The sequence below is a fragment of the Anoplophora glabripennis genome, unplaced genomic scaffold (assembly GCF_000390285.2).
Source record: "Anoplophora glabripennis isolate ALB-LARVAE unplaced genomic scaffold, Agla_2.0 scaffold142, whole genome shotgun sequence".
Lineage (NCBI taxonomy): Eukaryota > Metazoa > Arthropoda > Insecta > Coleoptera > Cerambycidae > Anoplophora > Anoplophora glabripennis.
In genome coordinates this window covers 52,747-76,677 of record NW_019416275.1, presented here as the reverse complement: position 1 = coordinate 76,677, position 23,931 = coordinate 52,747, and the positions used below count along the sequence as shown (strand labels likewise).

The window sequence follows — 23,931 nt, the reverse complement described above, 5'->3', positions numbered from 1 at the left end:
AACATTAAATTATTGCAATTGTTTATAAGCGTGAAAATTGCGAAAATGTTTAAACAATCACCACGGCTCTCCTAATCGTCCGATTTGAATTTTTCAAAAAGCATTTTAAAGCTTGAGAGCTCTTCTTATTGTGGTGAAATTTTCAAGTATTCAAAGGTTTTAGATTTTTAGAAATTTGATTTTGAAAATTTTTTAATTTAAAAAAATTAAAAAAATTAAACAATTTGGTGTGATGATTCTATGCACTAAGATGTTTAATTGGGAAAAGTATAAGATCCTAGGTATTATTCAAATGTCTGAAAAAAATTAACAAATAAACTAGCATTTTTTACAATTTTTTAAATGATTTTTCCGATATTTGCAACAACAATAATTATTTTTTCGAATTGCAACTAACTAAAATTTAATTACAAAACTTTTTTTCCTCTTCCATTTTTGTCTAAAATGAATAGTTGCTAAAATTATCATTTCTGATGTTATTTAGAAGCCGTTAAAGCAAAAGTCTCCGATCATATGCGTTTTACCCAAGTACACCCTTTGTAAGACAGATACCGCCTGGACTACTTTCTTTATACATTAAGTGAGCATGTACAACAGCTGACGTCACAAAGAGTAATCGTTGTTTTTATAATGATAGGAAATATTTAAATTATATATCATTAGAATTTAGAATTTAAGATTGCTGTTTAAATGTCCTTCTGAAAGAACAACTTGGATCGTCTGGCAAAAGTCATTTAGGTACGTATAATGTACCCAGGGTACACAAGTCCACAACCATATTATGCAGACCATATTATTTTTACATATTGTCGGCCACTAGAATCTGACCTCTGTTTTGACCCTACACGGCCTCAATAGTGGATTCCAGAGTATCACAGCTTTTCAAAGCCAACCCACTCGACTACAAAGATTAAAACTAGATATTTCATATAAACTCTATAACCTTAACCTCAACCCCATAGTCCTACAGAACACCATAAACCTGAGAATCCGAGTGACAATTCGAGGAAACTCGCATTTAATGACGATCTTGATATGTTCTAAAACGTTAGAATAGGAAACAACTAACCCTATTACCCTTCAACTCTTTATCAAAAACCGAGATAACTTCAGAAGCGCAATAATCCCATAACCCTGTTGAACTGAGAATGGAGTGAATAGGACGAAGGAACTCAAATGATCACGAAATTTATGGGTGATTTACATTGGAACCAAGACCTAAATAATCTTATAATTACCTATATTTTAGAATTATTTTAACTATGGGGTTATGGTGATTTGGTAAGGATTACGAAATTATAGTCAGTTGGGTTTTGGTTCCAAGATAAATCACCCATAAATTTCGTGATCATTTGAGTTCCTTTGTCCTATTCACTCCATTCTCAGTTCAACGGGGTTATGGGATTATTGCGCTTCTGAAGTTATCTCGGTTTTTGATAAAGAGTTGAAGGGTAATAGGGTTAGTTGTTTCCTATTCTAACGTTTTAGAACATATCAAGATCGTCATTAAATGCGAGTTTCCTCGAATTGTCACTCGGATACCGCCTGGACTACTTTCTTGATACATTAAGTGAGCATGTACAACAGCTGACGTCACAAAGAGTAATCGTTGTTTTTATAATGATAGGAAATATTTAAATTATATATTATTAGAATTTAGAATTTAAGATTGCTGTTTAAATGTCCTTCTGAAAGAACAACTTGGATCGTCTGGCAAAAGTCATTTAGGTACGTATAATGTACCCAGGGTACACAAGTCCACAACCATATTATGCAGACCATATTATTTTTACATATTGTCGGCCACTAGAATCTGACCTCTGTTTTGACCCTACACGGCCTCAATAGTGAATTCCAAAGTATCACAGCTTTTCAAAGCCAACCCACTCGACTACAAAGATTAAAACTAGATATTTCATATAAACTCTATAACCTTAACCTCAACCCCATAGTCCTACAGAACACCATAAACCTGAGAATCCGAGTGACAATTCGAGGAAACTCGCATTTAATGACGATCTTGATATGTTCTAAAACGTTAGAATAGGAAACAACTAACCCTATTACCCTTCAACTCTTTATCAAAAACCGAGATAACTTCAGAAGCGCAATAATCCCATAACCCTGTTGAACTGAGAATGGAGTGAATAGGACAAAGGAACTCAAATGATCACGAAATTTATGGGTGATTTACATTGGAACCAAGACCTAAATAATCTTATAATTACCTATATTTTAGAATTATTTTAACTATGGGGTTATGGTGATTTGGTAAGGATTACGAAATTATAGTCAGTTGGGTTTTAGTTCCAAGATAAATCACCCATAAATTTCGTGATCATTTGTATTCGTTCTGTGCATTCCCAACCTCATAGGGTTATGGGGCTATAGTGATTTCTGATGATGGGTTATGGGGTTATAGGGTTACTTTCACAGTCTCATAGGATTATGGAGTTATGAAGTTATTAGGCTCATGCATTATGGTGGTGATAAAGATGTGAAAGGTAATAAAGTTATTGAGTATCCATTCCAAAGTTTTGGAGCCCATCAAGATTAGAGATCGACATTACGAGCCTTCTCGTAGCGTCACTCCGATTATCAGGTTCAGCACCATAGAGTTATGTAGTTATTGGGTTACAAATGTTATGGGGGTTGAGGTTAGAAGGCATGAAGGTCATAAGGATAGTATGAAAAACCTGTAAAATACCAAGTTTTGCTGATTGTAGCCTAGTGATTTGACGCTGAAAGGATGTGCAGTTCTGGAATCTATTATTGAAAGACTTTTCAGGTGTATTAATTAACGATTTACAAAAAAATTCTGACGTATAGAAATCAGATTCAAATTTAGTGACCAAAAATATCTAAGAATAAAGAGGTATGCTTTACAGCGCAGACAACTTTTTTGTAAGCATGTGTATATAATATATTAATCTTTTTCTGTAATCAAGGAATAACTTATAACTTTTACATACTTGAATGGAATGATAATTCTTAGATACAATCGATGGATATTTCTCCATAGTATAGACAAGAGCGACGCCAAGTCTACCCTTAAAATATAATTTTTTGTATTTAATTTTACCTAAAATGCAGCGTTTGAACTAAGTAAACTGAGTTATAAATATTTTTAATTTCACTAATCTATTAATCGTTCCGTGACCTAGTGCAAATTACACTTTGTTTTAATCCTATTTACCTTTGTTATATTATTATTATAAACTTTAAATTTATCGGTAGTTTAATATTACATTTTTTTGGTTTTCAATTGATTTACCAAATATATCCATGAAAATAATTTTTGTTCAATTTTCAATGAAATATTTAATGGTTAAAGTATTACATACCTTAAACAAATATTTGATATAAATTTATTACAAATAAACATTTTTCATTGATACTCTTTCACCGAAATGAATTTTAGCATATAAAAACACTCAATGATTTAAACGCAAATGATAAAACTGGAACAGAGGGTCTTTAATTAGAGATAAATAAATGTTACAGTGTAATATACAACAACGACAAAATATAAACATTATTAGTAATTTCACTTATACTCTATTAAAACCATATTTCATCTGTTTTTTGTTAAGTTCCAAACATGTACAATGCAACTTTGTTAGGTACATTCGACAACCTGTTTTGTACCACTCGAGATATCCAGAGTATTGATTGCAATTATCTTAGTGAGCATTTAGATATACCTAAGAAACATCTTAACTTGTACTTAATTGGATTATCAACGTGTTTCTTACTTGTTGATCGAGACGCAAAATGAATAATAATGTCTGAAACCGTCCATGGACAATAGGGTTCCCGTGAGGTTTTATTTATAAGGTCGTTTGCGGTATCTGAAACGGAATTTTTTAATATCTAGGAGTACGGTTTAGACATCAAAATCGCGATATGAGTCCCTGGCTTCATCACTGAAGAAAATAATGTAATAAAAAAGGATATTCTGATTTGTATAAAAAAAAGTTAATAATATGCGTTTGAAAACGTAGAATTTTACATAGAATTATTAAATTACACTTCAACTAAAAGTTAAAAGATGCAAGCAAATTAAAATTTTCTGTGTCGTATTTTTAGTGTTTGTTGATGCAAAAGTACCTAATTTAAGATTAATGGAAAAGATAAATAAAAAATTGAAACTTTTTCACTTTCTAAAAGCCATGTGCTACATTACTGATATAAATTACAAAATTTTCATGCACCTGATTTTCTAGTTCTCTGTCAATTTAATGTATGCTTTAAGTAATTTTTGTGTGATTAGAGGTTTTCTTTTTCTTTTTTAGTGTTGGGGCAGCAATAACATAGGATCTCAGTTAGTACCATGTACTTACCACATTGTACCAGCTGGGAAACCAGATCCTCCTCATTCATGTATGACAGTCAATATAACCCACCACTCGGTCTTGGTGACTTGCAAGAAGGGCTTCGATGGAGGTAAGAAACATTCCAGTGTATTTAAAAATGAGATTGGGGGTTAATGATTTGATGTTGATATTTTCAATGGAAGATTTATACATACTTTGATATCGGTTGAAAAAGATAAAAACATGACAATATCAACGGATAAGTTTAATACTTATTGTTTAGGCTATATCGATTCTAACGATACATACGGATTTAATATTTCTATGGTTCGCAAATAAACCGTATACTCGGTAAATATTTTTATTATACCAACTGCAAATATTTTTTTAAATAATCTATACGCAAATTATAAACTTGTGTTATAAAAGAATAAATTTAAATTAAATCAATGGGTGCGGTTTTCGAAACAAGTTCTTGACGACTTTAATTATAGATAGATCGGTATCAAAGATTTTGACCAAAGAAAAATCATATGTTCTCAGTTCGTAGTTCTCACAATTGTTTAACTATAAGTCTCATTCAATTCTCGGAGATAACTTATCTTACACATAGTTTTACAGCTCACAGTGTTGGTCTTATGTATTAATATCTCAATAATAGACAACAATATGGCACCATGATAATGTAGAACTATTATAGACAATGTGGGAGTACTATAAGACTCAATTCTTGGCCCGATTCTCTTCTAAACTTGCTTTAATGGTTCACCTTATTCAATAAGTGACTTAATTTTTAACTATTTAATTCATCGACGATATGTTCACTTACCATAGCCCTATTGGTGATTTGACAGAAACCTAATAAAAGCCAAAAAGATTACGAGTTCCAATTTAGTGATATTTTAGTGGTATATTCATATACCCTAAATTATCATGGGATTGCCATATTAATAATATGAAAAGTATCCAAAAATGTATACCTTTTTGTACTTTGAACCATCAAGTGTCATCACATACTTTGGAAACGGCATATATTATACAATATATCATCCCATGGTATTTTAATTTAGGGTGAATCCACTTCAATTGCACATTTATTTGCTCCAAAAGAAAGCCTATAAGAATAATATAGAATAGAATTACATAGAAACAGCGGCAGACAAAGGTTTCTAAAATTATTAATATTAACACAATATTTTGTATATACATATCCTAAAATGTCTACTAAACTTAAAAACCTATTACTATGAAAAGAAGAAGTATACTATGAGAAACAAACTCCAAAAAAATATAGATACTTTATAAAAAACTTGCAAATGCCAGTAATGGGAGTTGTTACCGTGGTATTAAATTTTATAATATAACGAGCGTTCAAATAAAAACGTGGTCGAAGTTGGCTCTGACACATTGGACGTAGAGAGTAGCTTATACCGACCAACTTAACCTCATTTCTCAACGAGCTGTATAGCAGCTGTCAGTTTCAATAACGTTAATGACTATATAACTTTATTTTAAAGAATATTCGTGATAACAATAACAAACAATTAAAGGAGCTGCGGAAAGTGTCCCCCTCCTTGTTATAACAATAAATTAAAGCAGCTGCTGAAAGTGTCCCCCTCCTTGTTCCAAGCACTTTTCACACCTGTTCCTCAAAGAATTAAAGACATTTTCTAAGATGCTCGGGGTATTGTTAATTTCACGAATCTTGTCTATAAGTCGAGCCTGCAGATGGTTTAAATCAGGAATAGGCAGTTCAAAAATAGTGTTTTTAAGGTAAGGCCACAAAAAGAAATCACACGGCGTAATATCACATGACCTCGGTGGAAATTCATGTTCAGCATTGAGACTTATTAGTCGATTTTGGAAAACTTCCCTCAACATATTCATCGTCTCGCCTGCCGTATGTGCCCTTGCGCCATCTTGTTGAAAGTAAAAGTTTGTAATTTCGTTTTCTTCCAGCTGGTTAACAAAAGGAGCGATAATTTCTTCTCTATACCTTTGCGCAGTAAGAGTACCATTAAAAAAAATAGGTCCATAAATCCTCCTTCGATTGAGAGCACACCAAACTCCAATTTTTTGAGCGTGTAGAGGGCCCTCGACAAAAAAGTTATCTGGTTTTTCAGAAGACCACATTCTCATATTCTGTGAGTTTACGTAACCACTTAAATGAAACCAGGCTTCATCAGAAAAAAAGGTGATATTATGAAGTTCACCGTAGTTGTTTAAAAACCATTCACAAAATACAGCCCGTCGCGGAAAATCAACTTCATGAAGTTCTTGCTGACAAGTTAAACGATAGGAGAACAAACGCAAATCTTTTTTTAACACTGTGTGGCAGGTACCGACTGATACTCCCACCATTTGTGATAAAACACGTACAGAAGTTCTTGGCGCATTTTCCATTATTTGTTGGACATTTTCTTTTAATTCTTCAGTCCGCTTTTTAGGTCGGCCGCTTCCTTCTTTTCTTGTTACACTGCCCGTTTCACGAAAAACATTAACACAACGCTGAACTGCACTTTGAAAAATTTTGTACTCAACAACGCCGGGAAATTGATTTTGAAATTCTATGAAACATTCCTCAATAGAATACTTCCATATTCCATCAATCTTGCGTCCATTTCTAAAGTAGGACTCTATGATAAACACTTTTTGTTCTTGAGAAAACACCATTTTAAACGCTTTTTAAAACGAAAATATTCAAATTGATAGCGGCGATATAGCGCTTTGACAGATGACGTTTAAGTTCATTTGCTATACGCTACGCCTTACGTCCAAATTTTCAGAACCAACTTGACCACGTTTTTATTTGAACGCTCGTTATATTTTTTTGTTATTTTATATACCTAGGGTGTCCCAAAATTCAAACAAGAAGAAATTATGATAGAGAACACAGGTTTTTAATTAAAAATTTGCAAATTTTTTATTGATTCATAAAGTATACAGTATAGGGTTATGTATGGAATAACATATCAGGTAATAGCCTCCACGGCTATGATGGTACATACGCACTCTTTTGTCGAAATTTTCCATTACCGTTTTGCTTAAATAATCAAGGCGTGGGTGGTCGTGGGCTTATTGGCATAAATCTGAGATTTCAAAAAACACAAAAGAAAATAGTCCAACTGCATTAAACCGCATAATCTGGGCAGCCAATTTTGATCATCAAAACGAAAAATTACACGACCAGGAATTGACTCGTGCAGTAATTGAATTGCCTCTCGGGCTGTAATGGGCTGCATGTGGCACCGTCTTGTTGAAACCACATGTCGTCTACATCCATATTTTGCAATTTAGGCACAAAAAAACTGGATTATCATGTTGCCATTAACTGTTAATGCATAACCAACCGCATTTTCGAAGAAGAATTGTCTGATAATCGCTGAAGATAATTTTGTTCGAAATATCAGCAACCACTTGTTGTTCCATAATCCATTCAACGAACTCTCTTCGCTCTGCGTGGTCAGTAGGCTTCAGTTCTTGAGTCAATTGAACTTTGTAAGCATGAAGATGCAAATCATTCGAGAAAACACGTTGTTGAGTGCTTCGCGAAATATCCGATTCTTAACCGCGATGCCAAATTGATGTCCTTGGACTCTCAGCATTTTTATATTGCATGACTTGTTGAAGGACGGCCAGATTGTTTAAGATCGCTAATTGATCCAGCCTCCCTGAATTTTTCAATGAATCTATTCACAGTTGACTATATTTTGCACGAAAATTACAAACTGTAACTGCCAAACCTTTTAAAATATTGCGTAACAATGAAAATGCGTTCTTAATTCGTGTAGTACTCCATTTTTAATAACTCTAAACTGTTAGCTGTCACGCTGTCTTTTATTTTGGTTGGCAACACTTCACCTCACAAATGGAGCAAAATTCAAATCTTGCATGAATTTTGAGATACCCAGTATGATATTGCTAGATTTATAATAATTCTTAATATTTTATTCTTATTTTATCTCGCACTAATTTCTTACTTGCACAGGTTAATATTTTGAATATTTTGATATCAATGGAAATATAAAGAACACATCTGTATGTAAAGAAATAAAAAATATGTTTTAATAAAGTGAATTAAATAACACATTGTGCCCCCTTTTATGTTTTTATGTGAATGGTGGGTTACTTCCTTTATAATATACTTTGGGAGAGGATTGTTTTACTCCAACAATAAAAATTTAATAGACTTGTTCATCGTAAATTTAAGCGGAATACAGTATTTAATTTGACTTTTAATTAGGCCACAACGTTCCCTGAATAACAAAGTTAAAATTAATTTATTCTTTATATTTCACCCCTATCCTACTGAAATATTACTGAGTCGCCAAGAAGTCGTCTCTACGCAAACAACTCCTCTGCCCTGCGGATTTTCAGAAATTTTGTGAATTTTAAATTAACTCGACGATTTTGATCCTTATTGACACTTTGGAACTTTTTTAAAACACATAAACTGTTTCAATTATCCAGAAACAACCTTTAAACAATTTAACTTTCAGCAGTAGAAAATAGTTCAAATTGTATACTTTATTTATGACCGATATTAATCAATGAAGACGTTAGAATATGAATAAATTTTCTGATAGCATTTATTTATACAATTTATTGAATTTTCAACGAGAAGAGGTACTAATAATATATAGTGTATTTCTCAAATAAGTGCGTTCTTTAAAAAGGATAATAAGCAACTTTTATTAAGCAACGGATGGTCCAAATTCTTCGTTTTCGAGAAAATGAATTAAGACAATTAACCATAAATATCAGCTGACCCTGTGCATCTTGTGCACGTGCGTTGTATGTTGCAGTATTACTTAGCGGGCGTATATAACAGTACCGTGTGGGAACAATTATTACACTCCTATCATGTACAAAGGGTTCAGGCATTAAATAACAATGATTTTCAACCCCGTGTGGAATTTTCCCAATGGTATCGACATAAGATCCGGATTTTATAAGCGCGGTGCTTTTTTCGGATGAATGTTGTTTTACTAAAGACGGCATCCTAAATTTTCACAACGTTCACTATTGGTGTGATGCAACTCCTCACGTTGTACAGAGATCTCGGCTCCAGCAACGGTTTCCAGTAAATGTGTGGTGTGGTGTTTTTGGTGACAGATTACTCTGTCTGATAGTGTTGCCTGCACGTTTAAGAGGTTCTGCTTATTTAGAGTATCTAGGATAGAAAGTGTTCTAATAAAAAATAATCTTTAAAAATTATTTACGAAAAAAGTCGTCAGACCATTGCTTCTTTTGGAAAAAGCTGATAATGATTCTGAATATATTCAGAATGACCAAGAGCATGTTGCTTTAGAATCAAGAACATTAGACACGAAATCTAAAGATCTTTCTTTAAGTCAATTTGCAAAATTATGCTTTTCTTCTGAAGCTCCTTCTTTTTGATTTGCTTTTATGTTGAGATTTGATTGAAACGTTTTAAATGTTACATTTTTATAGATTGCTGAGCCTATTTCGTTGTTTACTTATGAAGGATTTGTTTCTTTTTGGTGTTTTAAATAATATTATTTTTTCAATTTTAGACTAATATATCTGGATCATTTTCTGTTTTGTTGTGATATATCAGTATTTCCAAAATTAAAAACGGATTATATGTGTGCAAAAGACACATAACAGTTTTACAATAAACTACCACCGTATATATAATAAAACTAGGACAACTTGACTACTTTAACTTTTAGAGTGATTTTTATGAGGAGCTTTAATAATAATAATAAAAAAAACAAGTAGGCGTGTAGCTGTGGACAGTAAAAAGTTTCCAACTCAAACTGGTTTTTCATAAAACAGGGTTTTATTAGTTTTCATTCTTTAAACTCCTTTAAATATTTTTGTGATTGGAAACATTTTTTGTTCAGAGTTGTACCATCTGCAGATCAATGGTACCTACTATGAAAAATATAACACAAAAACAAACTCCTAAAGAAATGGAGTATGAATCAAACACTTCATTTATGACTTATGATTTTATTTTTTCAAATAATTTACGCATTTTCAAAACTGAAGATACTATGATACGAATTTTATACTCAGATAAATATAAGTATACCTAAGATTTAATCTAAATAAAGAGAAACCAAATAAGTATTTTAATTAATTTTGTTGCTAAATGGTATTTTCAATATTCTTATACTAACCTTTCTAATAATTATTTTTTTATGTTAACTGTTATTTACTTATTTTTCAACATTTTTCCACATCAGCTATATTTCCTACAGTCATTTAGAACCAACCTTTTCTTTCTTTAAATTTTTATAGGAGCCCTAAGCCATTTCTTAAAATATTCAATCCTAAAAAAAATTGAAATTATTACTTTGTCCATACGTACTTGAGTTAATCTACTAAATTTTCATTCAAGTCTTTCCTGAAAGAGTTTCTACATTAAACATCACCAACTTTAACTTGAACATTGAACTATTTCTTCATAACTTAATTATAAATATAAAGAATTCAGAATGCTAATTCTTAATTTAAATAATTAGATATGCATATATTCTGCCACAAAATTGTTAAGCTGGCTGGGTAGACGTTTCGATTTAATATGAATCTTAGGGAAAATCAGGCGAGCATATTGCATCTGATATAAGACATGTATTATGTATACACTGATGCATTCCTATATTCCACCATTATGCTGGAACGCTGTAACGTTGGAGCATTTACAACGTCAGTAAAATACACACCATCCCCTTCACTTGCAACCAGGGAGCTGTGCTATAATCTGACAAGACAAATTGCTGCCATTACTCACTGTGCACTTACAACAACTGAATTTTGGACAAAACTAGGTGAATAGTAATGCTATAATTGCTTTAAGTAATGCCTTCTCCTTGTCGTTCTTAATATTTAATAGAACAGTGTACAGCGCTTGAGTAATTCTGACATTGTTAAAATCTGTTAAAGAAATTACCTAGGAACTTAAGAAAGTGTACGAACAACTGGAAATCACTCATTTGATTTGAAAAATGTATTTTTTTTTTTAATATAATGAGAATGCACTCTCTTATGAGAGAGTGTAACTTATTGTTTATCTTTCCAATATTTACGTGAGATGTGCAATTTAGAATTAATATTTCAGTCATTTAAATTGGGACTTATATCTAAGTAAGTAACTGGGGGTCCGCACCAACAAAAGGTTAAGAACCACTGGTCCGGGACATTGACCTTAATAAATTGGATGTAAGGAATTTTTGGCACTAGAATAACAACAGTAGTTTTCATATCAGAAGTCATTTAAAATTTTCAAAGAAATATTAGCAAAATATTAAAGTAACCAAATTCTAGACAAAATCATACAAACTATTTGAGCCCGCTGAAAACGCTGGTATAATTTTTCCCAAGTTTTGTAGGAAATAGGAAAAAATAAATAAAAAGGTACCTCCAGTTCTACTCTTTCCCCATATCAGCCAAAATATATATTTGTGATGTGTAATAATAAATATTGAAAAAAGAAAAATGATAACAATAACAAACCACCAAAAATACAAAAATCATATAATATGGCGAAGGATCTGGTTTAGTTAATGATTATTTAATTTTAATTTAATTTAATATTAAATAATATTTACTGTAAAATTCAAGAAGCAAATCATTATTTTCATCCATATATTAGACAAAGGGATTGTAGTGGTAGTTGCTATTTAGCGGTTTCGCTCTTACAGCAAATAAGCCACAGTCTCTAAATTATTACCTTCAGCATGATGCAAATTTGGTGATCGATAACACATGCGTACAGTCGTCGTTTAGTCGACAAACTTTAAGGAGATATTCCTCATAATAAAATAAGAAAAAAATCAAATATAATTTTTTTTCCAGACGCTTCATTTTCGAAATATTGGACGTTGACAACTATAGTGAAAAAATGCATAGTTTTCGAGTAAACCTTAAAAAACTGAAAATACCATCTTTTTACTTCGTTCTCAAAAATGCACCCCTTTAAAAGGTAGCACTCCGCGGTTTTATCATTTTTTAGGGTCAATTGAATATATCAAACAATACAATTTCTGTTACGCTGTAGTTCCGTTGTACCCTCTTTTTTTTTGACATAGTCAATAGCCTATATCCTAAAAATTGAATGTATGCTCGCCTACATTAAACTATCACTATAAGCTATCACTTGGACCACTTTTGAATTGATTTCTTGAGGTCGAAACGGGCAAAAATAGGGATTCTTTTGAGTCACTCTTTCTGATGAGTCATTTCCAAAAAGGTTGGAAGAGATAAAGATAACAAACACTGCATTTTATCTGCGCTATGGGTGCTATTTAAAACACAATATAAATTCGTAATATAACCTTACTGCACACCTCTCGACAACAAAATAGCATGGCATAAATTACGTTATTCAAATTCTTGTCTGCAATTAGTAACTAAGAGGAGTGGATAATTGACAGGATGTTCAGTATGTCTACAGGGTGTCCCGTAAAGTATGTTACAAACTTTGGGTGGTGATAGTACATAAAAAAATATGACTAAAAACTCTAATAAACATAACCTCTTAAACGCACAGTTTTGAAGTTATAGGCTTTAAAAGGTGCAACTACAAAAGTAGTTTTTGTGACGTAACTCTTTGTTGGAAAAAGAAAACATAATGAAATTTTCAGGGACTAGTCAGCTTTAGGAAGCCAATAAATAATGTGGATATTAATAAAATTGAGAAAGCGGAAGGGTGTTTTTTTATCACCCTGTATCCTATTTTTTGCCAAAAAAAATTTTTCTGCAAAGATACAGCAAATATCATAAGATTTTTAGAAAGACCATTGAATTTAGAAATTTTTTTGTCTCTTGCATTTTTTATGTAAAATGATTAGTTTTCTAATAAATTTACAAAATGCAAAGGGAGTTTACTCACCGCTAGGTGTTAAATTTGACGTATTCAAAAAGTAGGCGCCTGTCACTTTTAACATAGTTGACATTTGTTACCATATTTTAATCGTGTCTGTTGACGAATTATTAATTTGTGAGTACAATGGCGGATAACAATCGTTTTACTAATCAAGAATATGCCGAAATGCATTTTATTTATGGATTATGTAATGGAAATGCAACAGCTGCTCGAAGAACATACATAGAACGTTATCCGCAGAGACGTCAGCCGTCTACACAATTATTTACTCGGATTCACAGACGGATTATTGAAACTGGTAGTGTGGTACCCCGTTACATACATTGTGGTAGAATTGCTAGAAGACTACCCGCGCAAGATGAACAAATTTTGAGATCTTTTGAACAAAATCCGGGAGAAAGTGTGCGAAGGGCAGCTAATCAGTTACAGCTTTCCAGAATGTCAGTTTGGCGTGTTTTGAAGGAAAACGGCCTTTATGCCTACCATCTCCAAAAAGTGCAACATTTAATGCCTGAAGATCTTCCCCGACGCCTAGAATTCTGCCGAATAATACTTAACCATCACCAACATAATGTGGAATTTATTAGCTCCATTTTATTTACCGATGAAGCCACCTTTACACGAGATGGTTTACTGAACTTGCACAATGCACATGCATGGTCAGACGAAAATCCTCATGCTACCATTGATAGTCATCACCAACACCGATTCTCAGTCAACGTATGGGCTGGAATAATAGGTGACTATTTGCTCGGGCCTTTCTTTCTACCTCAAAGGCTTGATGCAGTAGAATATTTAAACTTCCTAGAAAACCATCTCCCTGAGTTAATGGAAAATGTTCCTTTAAATTTGAGACAATACATGTGGTACCTCCATGACGGGGCACCTGCGCATTTCAGTGTTCATGTTAGAGAGTATCTACATATGCGGTTTCCTAATCGATGGATTGGAAGAGGATATAATGCACCAATAGCCTGGCCACCGCGATCACCGGACTTGAATCCTGTCGATTTTTATCTTTGGGGACACGCGAAATCTCAAGTTTATGCAACCCCTGTTGATACAGAAGATCAACTTAGACTGCGAATTGTAGAAACCTTTAATTTAATAAGAAATAGTCTATTCATATTCCAAAGAGTCAGATTTAACTTTATAAAGAGACTGACAGCATGTATCGATGCAGAAGGAGGTCAATTTCAACATTTATTATAATAACATATTTTGTTTTAGTTCTGTTTTGGTTACTTAATTAAAAAAATTATTTTGGGAATTGATTGTATTCTTAAAAATTCACTAGGCTTAAGAAATGTATGTAAATAATTCGGAAGCACTCATCTCTCTGCATTTTGTAAATTTACTAGAAAACTAAACATTTTACATAAAAAACACAAGTGACAACAAAATTTCTAAATTTAATGGTCTTTCTAAAAATCTTATGATACTTGCTGTACCTTTGCAGAAAAATTTTCATATCCGCATTATTTATTGATTTTCTAAAGCTGATTAGCCCCTGAAAATTTCATTAAGTTTTCTTTTTCCAACAAAGAGTTACGTCACAAAAACTACTTTTGTAGTTGCACCTTTTAAAGCCTATAACTTCAAAACAGTGCGTTTAAGAGGTTATGTTTATTAGAGTTTTTAGTCATATTTTTTTATATACTATCACCACCCAAAGTTTGTAACATACTTTGCGGGACACCCTGTATTATCTCTCTCAACTGCCTTTTTAGACATTTTTTGACTTGGGAAGTAATAGTTCAATCTTCTACAGTTTCCAAAACATTTTACAATATCTTATGCTTCCTATATTCTGTCTTCTATAAATTTTAAGATATACTAGAACATTTAATTGAAACTTACACCTTTTATTTCTTAAATAGTGTTTATTTAAACAGTTTAGAACGCCTTTAATGTTTCATCAATATCAGCGTATTCTTAGCTGTTCTACCATCAAGTTTAACGATTAATTATTTATTGACGTAACGAATATTATTCGTAACATGTTCTCTGATAAATATGAGGTAAAATTCCTCTGTTACATCCCGGAATTAAAATTAAGGGCAATCCTGAGAAATATGAACGAGGGCAAATTATTTATGGAATATGATTACCGCACGGTCTTTGATACCATTGAACTCCAGCGCTGCTTTGAATACGGGGGCTTTCATCATTTCCCTGATAAATTTAAACCTAAAGATATATTTATCCACGCTACTCCCGAAACCACCCCCTAAAAGAGGTAAACCTCGTGTTTTTTCTTCCAGTAATTGCTGTTATTGATACGAAGAGAAATTCCAAATATTCAAATAACGCATGGAATAGCCTTATTTTTAAATAGCTTTAATAAACTTCCAAAATACACAGTGGCGTCGGTATTCTTATCTACTACTGGACCTAGTAGTCCTGTAGGGCTACTGTTAATATAATTTATCTGTAAATTAAGTGAAACTTCATTTACTTAAATGACCAACCCAGATTCATTAATCTTTGTCAAACTTCTTTCGAGATATTTGCGAAACTTTTCAAAGACCTAAACACCCTGTAAATAACTAATGAAGCAACTAAGTATATTTAATTTATAAGGCTCCACCAACGTTATGTTGGGCCCAAAAAAATTTATAAAATTACTGATTGTCCTGAATATTATCTGTACATTTTAAAATTAAAACTAAAACATTTCTTTTTTAACCTACGAGTATAATCTCCTATACTCGGAGGTCGAAATTATAAAGAGTGACTAAGACATAATATAAAAAAGCTATTACCATAATGCGTATAAAATATAAAATGATTTTTATACGGTTCAATATTATTTATCTTTGTGCCGCTCGCTACGCACATCGATAGAATCTATAATCGTCTAGAGACCGAGTTACACTGAACGTCGATCTATATTCTATCTCTGTCTTTTGCACTTGGTAGGGAATAGGGAAATGCTTTTTTAGTGGGTGTAAACGGACTTGATTTAACCCGTCCTGAGAAACGTCATAGCATAAGCGTAGACGAGGGGTCTAATTCCATGGCTATAAAAAATTTATAAATTAAAAAAACACAATTGGGTAATGCTGTAACAATTAAAATGGATCAAAGTGCCTGTTATAGCAAACCGTAAAAAATATTAGATGTTATGTTTTATTATCTTTTTTCATTATTTTCTATATCTTGTTGCCTTTTACGCACACAGGCCAATGGATTTTCGTTCCCAGCACGCTTCATCCCCCCTACTAGTCCAAAAGCTAGCGATGAATCACTCTCTATAATTTTGACCGTGGAGTATACATATTTTTAAGCTCATTCTAACATTTGTTTGCATTAAACTTTACCATTAAATTTTGAGTTTTTTTACTGGTAACATAATTATTGATTGTGTTTTTGCAGAAAGTTTATTGTTTGTTCTCTTCTTGAGTTTTGTTGATTTATTATGAATTTATAAGTTTATACATTTAATATTATTATAAATATGTGTATGGCTTATTATATATCGTGTTTGTATACTTTCGTAAGCACATGTAGTGGTAAAAAAAGTTTTTGAATTAAGTAAATCTGAGATAAAAGCACAGTTTATATAAACCAGCTAATTAAGATGAAATGAAATTATAACGCGGATTGTGCATCAATTTCAGCCTGCAGAGACGCTCTACCACTCACCAGGTATATGTAATAAACAGAGAACAGCGTTTCTAAATTGTGCAATTTAGAAATCGTATTTAAACAAATGCAGCCTGGGTGAAATAGGTCGATATATAGTTTTTAAGGGAGGAAATATTTCTTATAACAATAATTTAAGTTAGCTTCTGATCTCCAAAAATTTAACTAGATAGGTAAACTCCTATAATTATATTATAAAAAATGTAATTATATAGTGTGATAAAAATATTTTAAAACTATTTGCAATTCATTTCAAGCATTTTTGGCCTTATTTCTTACATAAGAGGGCCATCTTCAACGACCTCGAGGTCTTTGGCCATCTTCCAATTATGTAGATTATGCCATTGCTCTTAATAAGTCAAAATTAGTTTGGTAACATGATAATGTGAAAATATCTGCCAAAAATATATACCCCAATTATACATTTTATTTGTTTTTGTAATGTAGGCATATTACAGATATAAAACGTCAAAGATTTTTAAGAACCCTGATATAAAAAATAATTTCAAGTATTTTGTCTATATTAATACTAGTCCAGACGGTATCTGTTTCAAAAAGCCATATTTGGGTGAATCGTATATCCACAGATTTTTGCTTTTTTGGCTTTGAAATATCACTAGAAATGAAAATTTTTCTATGCGCATAAAAAAAAACGTGGGCTTAACTTTTGGCGGCACAATATGTTAAAAAAATTCGAAAAATGTCATATTTTTCTTCCTATTTAATTATGTATCTTTTCAACAGTTGATTTTAGGCGAAAATGGAAGCGGAAAAAAATGTTTGCAATTAAATCTATTTTACAAAACATGTCTAGTTACAAATGGAATGAATCATGTTTATTATGGTAAAAATCGGAAAAATCGCAAAAATGGGGTTAAAAACAATACTTTTTAGGGAATTTTTTTGGGGTAATTCAATTGGGTATAGGACCTTTATACTTGGTTCAAAAAAACTTCATGTTATCTAGAATTATCACACCAAATTTCTTCAAAATCGATTCGATAAATTTTGCATAATAATTTTGCAATCCAGATTTTGAAATACAAATTGTAAATTTTTAAATTTTTGCACAGCAAAAACCAAGGCCCTTAGATACTTGAAAATTTAATCACATATGGAAGGGCTCTCAATCTTTCAAACTTTTTTTGAAAAATCCGAATCCGTCAATTAGGAGAGCTCTGGCGCTTGTTTAAACATTGGTCGAATTTTTGTACTTATAAACAATTAGAACTTTGTGAATATTCAATCAAATCAAATTTTTTAAAGCAGGTTTTAAAAGTTCTTGGAAAGACGCTTCTTTAAAAAAAAAAAAAATCGATTGATCAATTATCAATCAATTGAAAAATATCGTTTTAGTAGCTACTGCAGAAATCTGGTGACACCGGAAAGAATTATTTGTGAATTTTTCTTATTTTTTTTTAAAGAAGCGTCTTTCCAAGAACTTTTAAAACCTGCTTTAAAAAATTTGATTTGATTGAATATTCACAAAGTTCTAATTGTTTATAAGTACAAAAATTCGACCAATGTTTAAACAAGCGCCAGAGCTCTCCTAATTGACGGATTCGAATTTTTCAAAAAAAGTTTGAAAGCTTGAGAGCCCTTCTATATGTGATTAAATTTTCAAGTATCTAAGGGCCTTGGTTTTTGCTGTGCAAAATTTTGAAAATTTGCAATTTTTTTTTCAAAATCTGGATTGCAAAATTATTATGCAAAATCTATCGAACCGATTTTGATGAAATTTGGTGTGATGATTCTACATAACATGAAGTTTTCTTGAGCCAAGTATAAAGGTCCTACACCCAATTTAAATACACCAAAAAAATTCCCTAAAAAGTATTGTTTTTTAACCCCATTTTTGTGATTTTTTCGATTTTTACCATAATAATCATGATTCATTCGATTTGTAACCAGTCATGTATTGTAAAAAATTTAATTACAAACATTTTTTTCCTCTTCCATTTTCGCCTAAAATCAACTCTTAAAAAGATACATAATTAAATAGGAAGAAAAATATGACATTTTTCCAATTTTTTTAACATATTGTGCCGTCAAAAGTTAAGCCCACGTTTTTTTTTATGCGCATAGAAAAATTTTCATTTCTAGTGATATTTGAAAGCCAAAAAGCCAAAAATCTCCGTGGATATACGATTCACCCAAACCAAAACAGATACCGCCTAGTCTATACATACCTTTAACATTTTGGTGTAATTATGCCAATTATTAGAGATAACATAAAACACACCACAGAAATGAGACAACCCTCAAATCCAAAGCCAAAGGCTGTGCGGAAGGGGGCTACACTTGAAAAAACGCGGATACTTAGAATCAATGTTATTTAACATCAGTAAACGCATGCGTATCAAAAAAAAACATTTATAACAAATTATCACTAACAAACTGTAAGAAAATCACAAATTATTAGTAATAAAACGAGCATGAATTATTTTTTGAAGGTCTGCGACAGAAATTCGTATTGGTGCTGAATTCTGGAGAAGCGACAATTGCCAACATGTCTTCAGCATCTTCTCCCGAATTTTACATACCCAATTTGGAACCCTCCCAAGAATACGCTGTAACTATTTACTCAATAAATGGCAAGGGATTGTCAAAAAACGCACAACCTGTAGTGATTCGAACTTTGCCTGCTCCAGGTAATATGACACCATCTCGATTTTATATTTATGGTAACATACCCAAGAGAACTATTCATCCTAAAAATGTTTCAGCGTTGCAGTCGTTTGATCAAGTGTGCATTCCCCCACTCCTCAAGATTTCAGTCTATAATAGGTCTGTTTCTGCAGCAGTTGAGGATTGATTTGAAACTATCAGACATATTTGGCCAATCGATTCGTGAACGTATACACTTATACACAATTATGTAACAACTTAAGTGGTCGAGTATATCTGATAGTTTGAAAACAGTTTGAGACTCCTGCAGAAACAAACATAATAGTTCTCTTGGGTATGTATGGTGTTTTCATTATGGCATCAAGTTTATATGCGCTAAATGTTAGCAAGTACTATCAAATAATTTTTGTTTCAAATAGCGACATCCGTGGTCAGAGGTTTATATTTTTTTAAGGAAAACGGCACAGCACACGGATAGGTTCTTATTAAAAAATAAATAAATAAATAAATAATGTTGTATTTGAAGGTTATATTTGGTTCCTAATGTACTGACAGCAGAACGACAACAAAGAATAAAGTTTGATGAAAGTTTACTAGAATTTTTCTGCAATACTTCGTTCTTATACGTGTGTGACAAATAAATAATTATAGACACAGACTATATCTTTAGTTTATATATCTACAGGGTCGCCGATATGTATGGAAACGGTCGATTATCTCTTAAAGTAAGATAGATAGCTATAGAAAAATCATAAGACACAAACGTTTTAGGTTTTTTTAAAATCTATTACAATAAAGAAAAATTAAGTATAATGGATCAGTCAAAAAGTCAAGACCAAACAAAGTTGCTATTTTTAATGGAACATCCTGTATATTATTCCTTATTTTAATTCTTCCATAAATTCTAAACAAGATTCATATATCACATCTAAACTTTTCCGTTTTCAAGACATCGAACTTTGAAAATCATTTTCTGATAAATTATACCAGAATATTTTATTCCATTATGTTTACAGTCCATCAAGATATCTTTGAAAGTTTCTCTCCACGACAACGTCGCGCCGTTCTTTTGTTTAATGGTGATTATTTTCCCAATTACGAATTTTTTGAATGGAATATCGACTCATCATTTTCTTTATTTGTATCGTTTACTGGTGTTCCATGCACTTCTATCACCATATACCTACAGGGTAGGAAAGTACCGATGGTCTATCTGAAGTTAAGTGAGAGCGATAAAGTAAGCCATAGAAATCCATGCGATAGAGAAGGATGGCTATAATAAAGGCCTCTCATAGTCACCGCCCGTTCCGCCCTTCCACAAATAAGATTCACTTCTTATTTGTGGAAGGGCGAAATGGGCGTTGACTATTAGACGCCTTCATTATAGCCATCCTTGTCTATCACATGGATTTGTATGACTTACGTTATCGCTCTCACGTAACTTCTGATAGACCATCGGTACTTTCCTACACTGTATATCATCAAATCTTCAAACTGAGCGTTTTCACTTAAACGTGCTATTTTTGCGAGAAAATTACACTAAATGTATTTATGACATGTATTGTCAAGATAATCAGTATTAGACAAAAGAACGACAAGGCGTTGATATGAAGCTAGAAACTTTCAAAGGTAACATGATGGACTGTGAACTTAATGCACTAAAATATTTTTGTTTAATTTATAACAAAATGATTTTCAAAGTTCGATATCTCGAACGGTTAAGTTTAGGTACATGATGAACTATATGAATTTTGCTTAAAATTTCAAGAAGAATTGAAATATTGAATAATATACAGGTTGTTCCATTAAAAAAGAGCAACTATGTTTTGTCACAACTTTTTGACTGATCCTGTACACTTAATTTTTCTTTATTGTAGCACCCTAAAACGCTTGTGTCTTAAGCCGCGTACAGACCAAGTTTCAATGCAAACCAACGCCAACTCGACCGAATGTATTCGTTGGCATTGGGATTGGAAACCATTGGAAATGATTTTTATATTGTAGTCCACACCGGATTTAGTTTTGAATAGGAAACCGTGTGTTATTCGGTCATTTTGCGCGGCAAGGTATTTGAATTAATCGTTTCGTTATGTAAGTTATTATGTGCAAGTGCCGGATTTTTAGTTCAAAACAAAAAGAAGAACGTTGGTAGATAATAATAACACCATATAGTCTGGGCGAATTAGGTTTTTTTTCAAAAATCAGGCCTACCTCGAATTGTATGGCCTTAAAATTAAGTAAAAACTACACAGAATAAAAGCCTAAATTTGTGTATTTGTAGAGGTCGAAGGTGCTCAACAAATACCCGCAATCCGGACCCCCAATTTCAAAATGGCGGCCTATTGCAGAATTATTAAGTCGAAAACGCGAGCGCATATATCTTCTGCCCAAATCAAAGTAGGATCGAAATTGGGTAAAAAAGAATCGAAAGGTATTTACATTGTCTCGCGTTTGTGTAAATTTCAGATTTTTAAGTTGAAAAATAAAAAAGTTATTAACAAAAAAACAAAATAAACGGTAACTAGGGTCGTTAGCTCGACCAATTACATCAATTAATAGTGCTTAAAAAACATGAATTTAAAAAAAAACGTCTCGATCCGACCAATAGGCGCAGAGATATTTTTTTTCTTAAAAACGGTATTCTGGCTGTTCTGTTTAATATTTTGTAATAAACTTGGGCTCGTTGTAAAGCAGAAGACTTCCTTTATATGTTGATTTTTTTTTTAATAGATTCGACCAAGAAATTACCAAGTAAACGTGCATTAAGGTGGCCATATTCCTGGCCGAGAAATACTGAAATTTCTGGCGTTTTTAGGTACTGAAATCTTTAAAAGTAAAACGTGTAGAACAAAAGTAAGCACAAAAATAAAATCCTTGATGTTTTGTTTATTCATTGTTACTATATAAATTTACTCAAATAAAATAATAACTAAAAAAAAGCGTTTGTAAAACATGCGTTTGCTATTATTCTAACCCCACATTTTAAGAATTATTTTCACGTACTTATAAAACTTATAAAATAAAAGTAAACAATTTTATATGTAGGACTCAGCAAGTAAATGTTATAAGAATATTTATATGTGTAATTATATATAAAAAAGTTAGTATTTTCGTAGATTTCAGTACCTAAAACCTTGATGGTTTGATCGTTTTTTGCGCCTGTTTATTCGTTTTACTGCGGCATCTTTGAAAATACTCAGGTGGCATGACATAACATTCCTATTATTTGATAAGCTTTAGATTATTCAGTTATTAAATGTTTGAAATTATTTGTCTTTGCGGAAACACTATTTAAAGAATATGGGGCCCTTAAAGACAGAGTAGTCCGCACAGCGACCCACGCAGCTGAGCGGTAGCCAGGAGAGGGGAACGCTGTGACGTCATAGTGCCCATGCTGCGCTCACTTCTCACGATTTTTACTTAACAAATGGATTATAGGACTTAGAAGCAGCTACTGGGATACTTTTTTTAAGTCAATTTATTTTTTCCGCTCTTTGAAATAGTGTAAGCAAAAGTCTCTGAAAGTCGTCGCCAGATCTCGAAAAGCACATTTTTTTGACTTTTTACGTTTTCTTTTGTAATTTCATTGTGCTTTCGATATTTTGAAAAGTAAGAAGATCTTTTTACGTATTTAAAAACAAAAGTTAATTTTAAGCCCATAAAATTCGAGGTAAGCCCGACTTTTGAAACAGGCATGTGTTTGGTCTACTTGGCCCGGATTAATATAAAATCTTCTTCTTTTTGGAGAGTTTATAATTTATATTGCTAGGACCCCATAATATAGGATTATCTCCGAATAGTTGAAGTAATTTGAAACACAAATCATTGTTCCATTCATATCGAATAACGAAAAGATAAACAATAATTTGTCCGACACCAGGGAATGCTTGCCAACGACTGAAAACGTTTAAAATCTTGTCCACATCAAAACAAACATCCCTTTCAACGCCAACGGTTGCCTTGGAAATCGTTGGAATTCATTGGCGTGCATTCGTCACCGCCGTACTCATCGAATCCAACGTATCCAAATATCTGTCCACACATAAGAGTAACTAAATAAGAGGCTTTTATTGGATAGGGCGGATCGAACATGCATTCACTGAGGCCATCTCACGTTGTTGCAGCAAAACATTGTCCTTTATGGAAATTGTTAAACAGAAATCTGCAACCACAGATCAAATCTGTATTTCCAAGCTTTCAATCAACAGAAATAGAATGCGTTGACTGAAATATTTCAATCAACGTAGAGTAGAATAGAATGTTTGAGGTTTGAGGTTATAGTTTATCTTCAGGACTTCAGGTAGGTTGCCGCGTTTTATATACATTAATAAATTTGTTTTGTTTTAGATTAACATAATAAGGGATTTATTGAATCAATCGTCTGAACTGCCTTACTGTTTTTTATTCGTTTTTTTAATCCAAAATGAGTTTACCTGGTAGAACTAAACGTCAATGTTGTGCTCCAAATTGCAAAAGCATTTC

The 23,931-nt window shown here is 32.3% G+C and overlaps 1 protein-coding gene across 1 annotated transcript in view; it reads left to right on the top strand.

The window, feature by feature from the left end:
- The window catches only part of LOC108906327 (nephrin-like), a 222,598-nt gene that overhangs the window by 186,395 nt on the left and 12,272 nt on the right, over positions 1–23,931 (top strand). The window contains exons 7-8 of the mRNA XM_023457363.1: positions 4,296–4,446; positions 19,275–19,472. Of these exons, the coding sequence (XP_023313131.1) occupies positions 4,296–4,446; positions 19,275–19,472 (349 nt within the window). The remainder of the gene's footprint in view (positions 1–4,295; positions 4,447–19,274; positions 19,473–23,931) is intronic.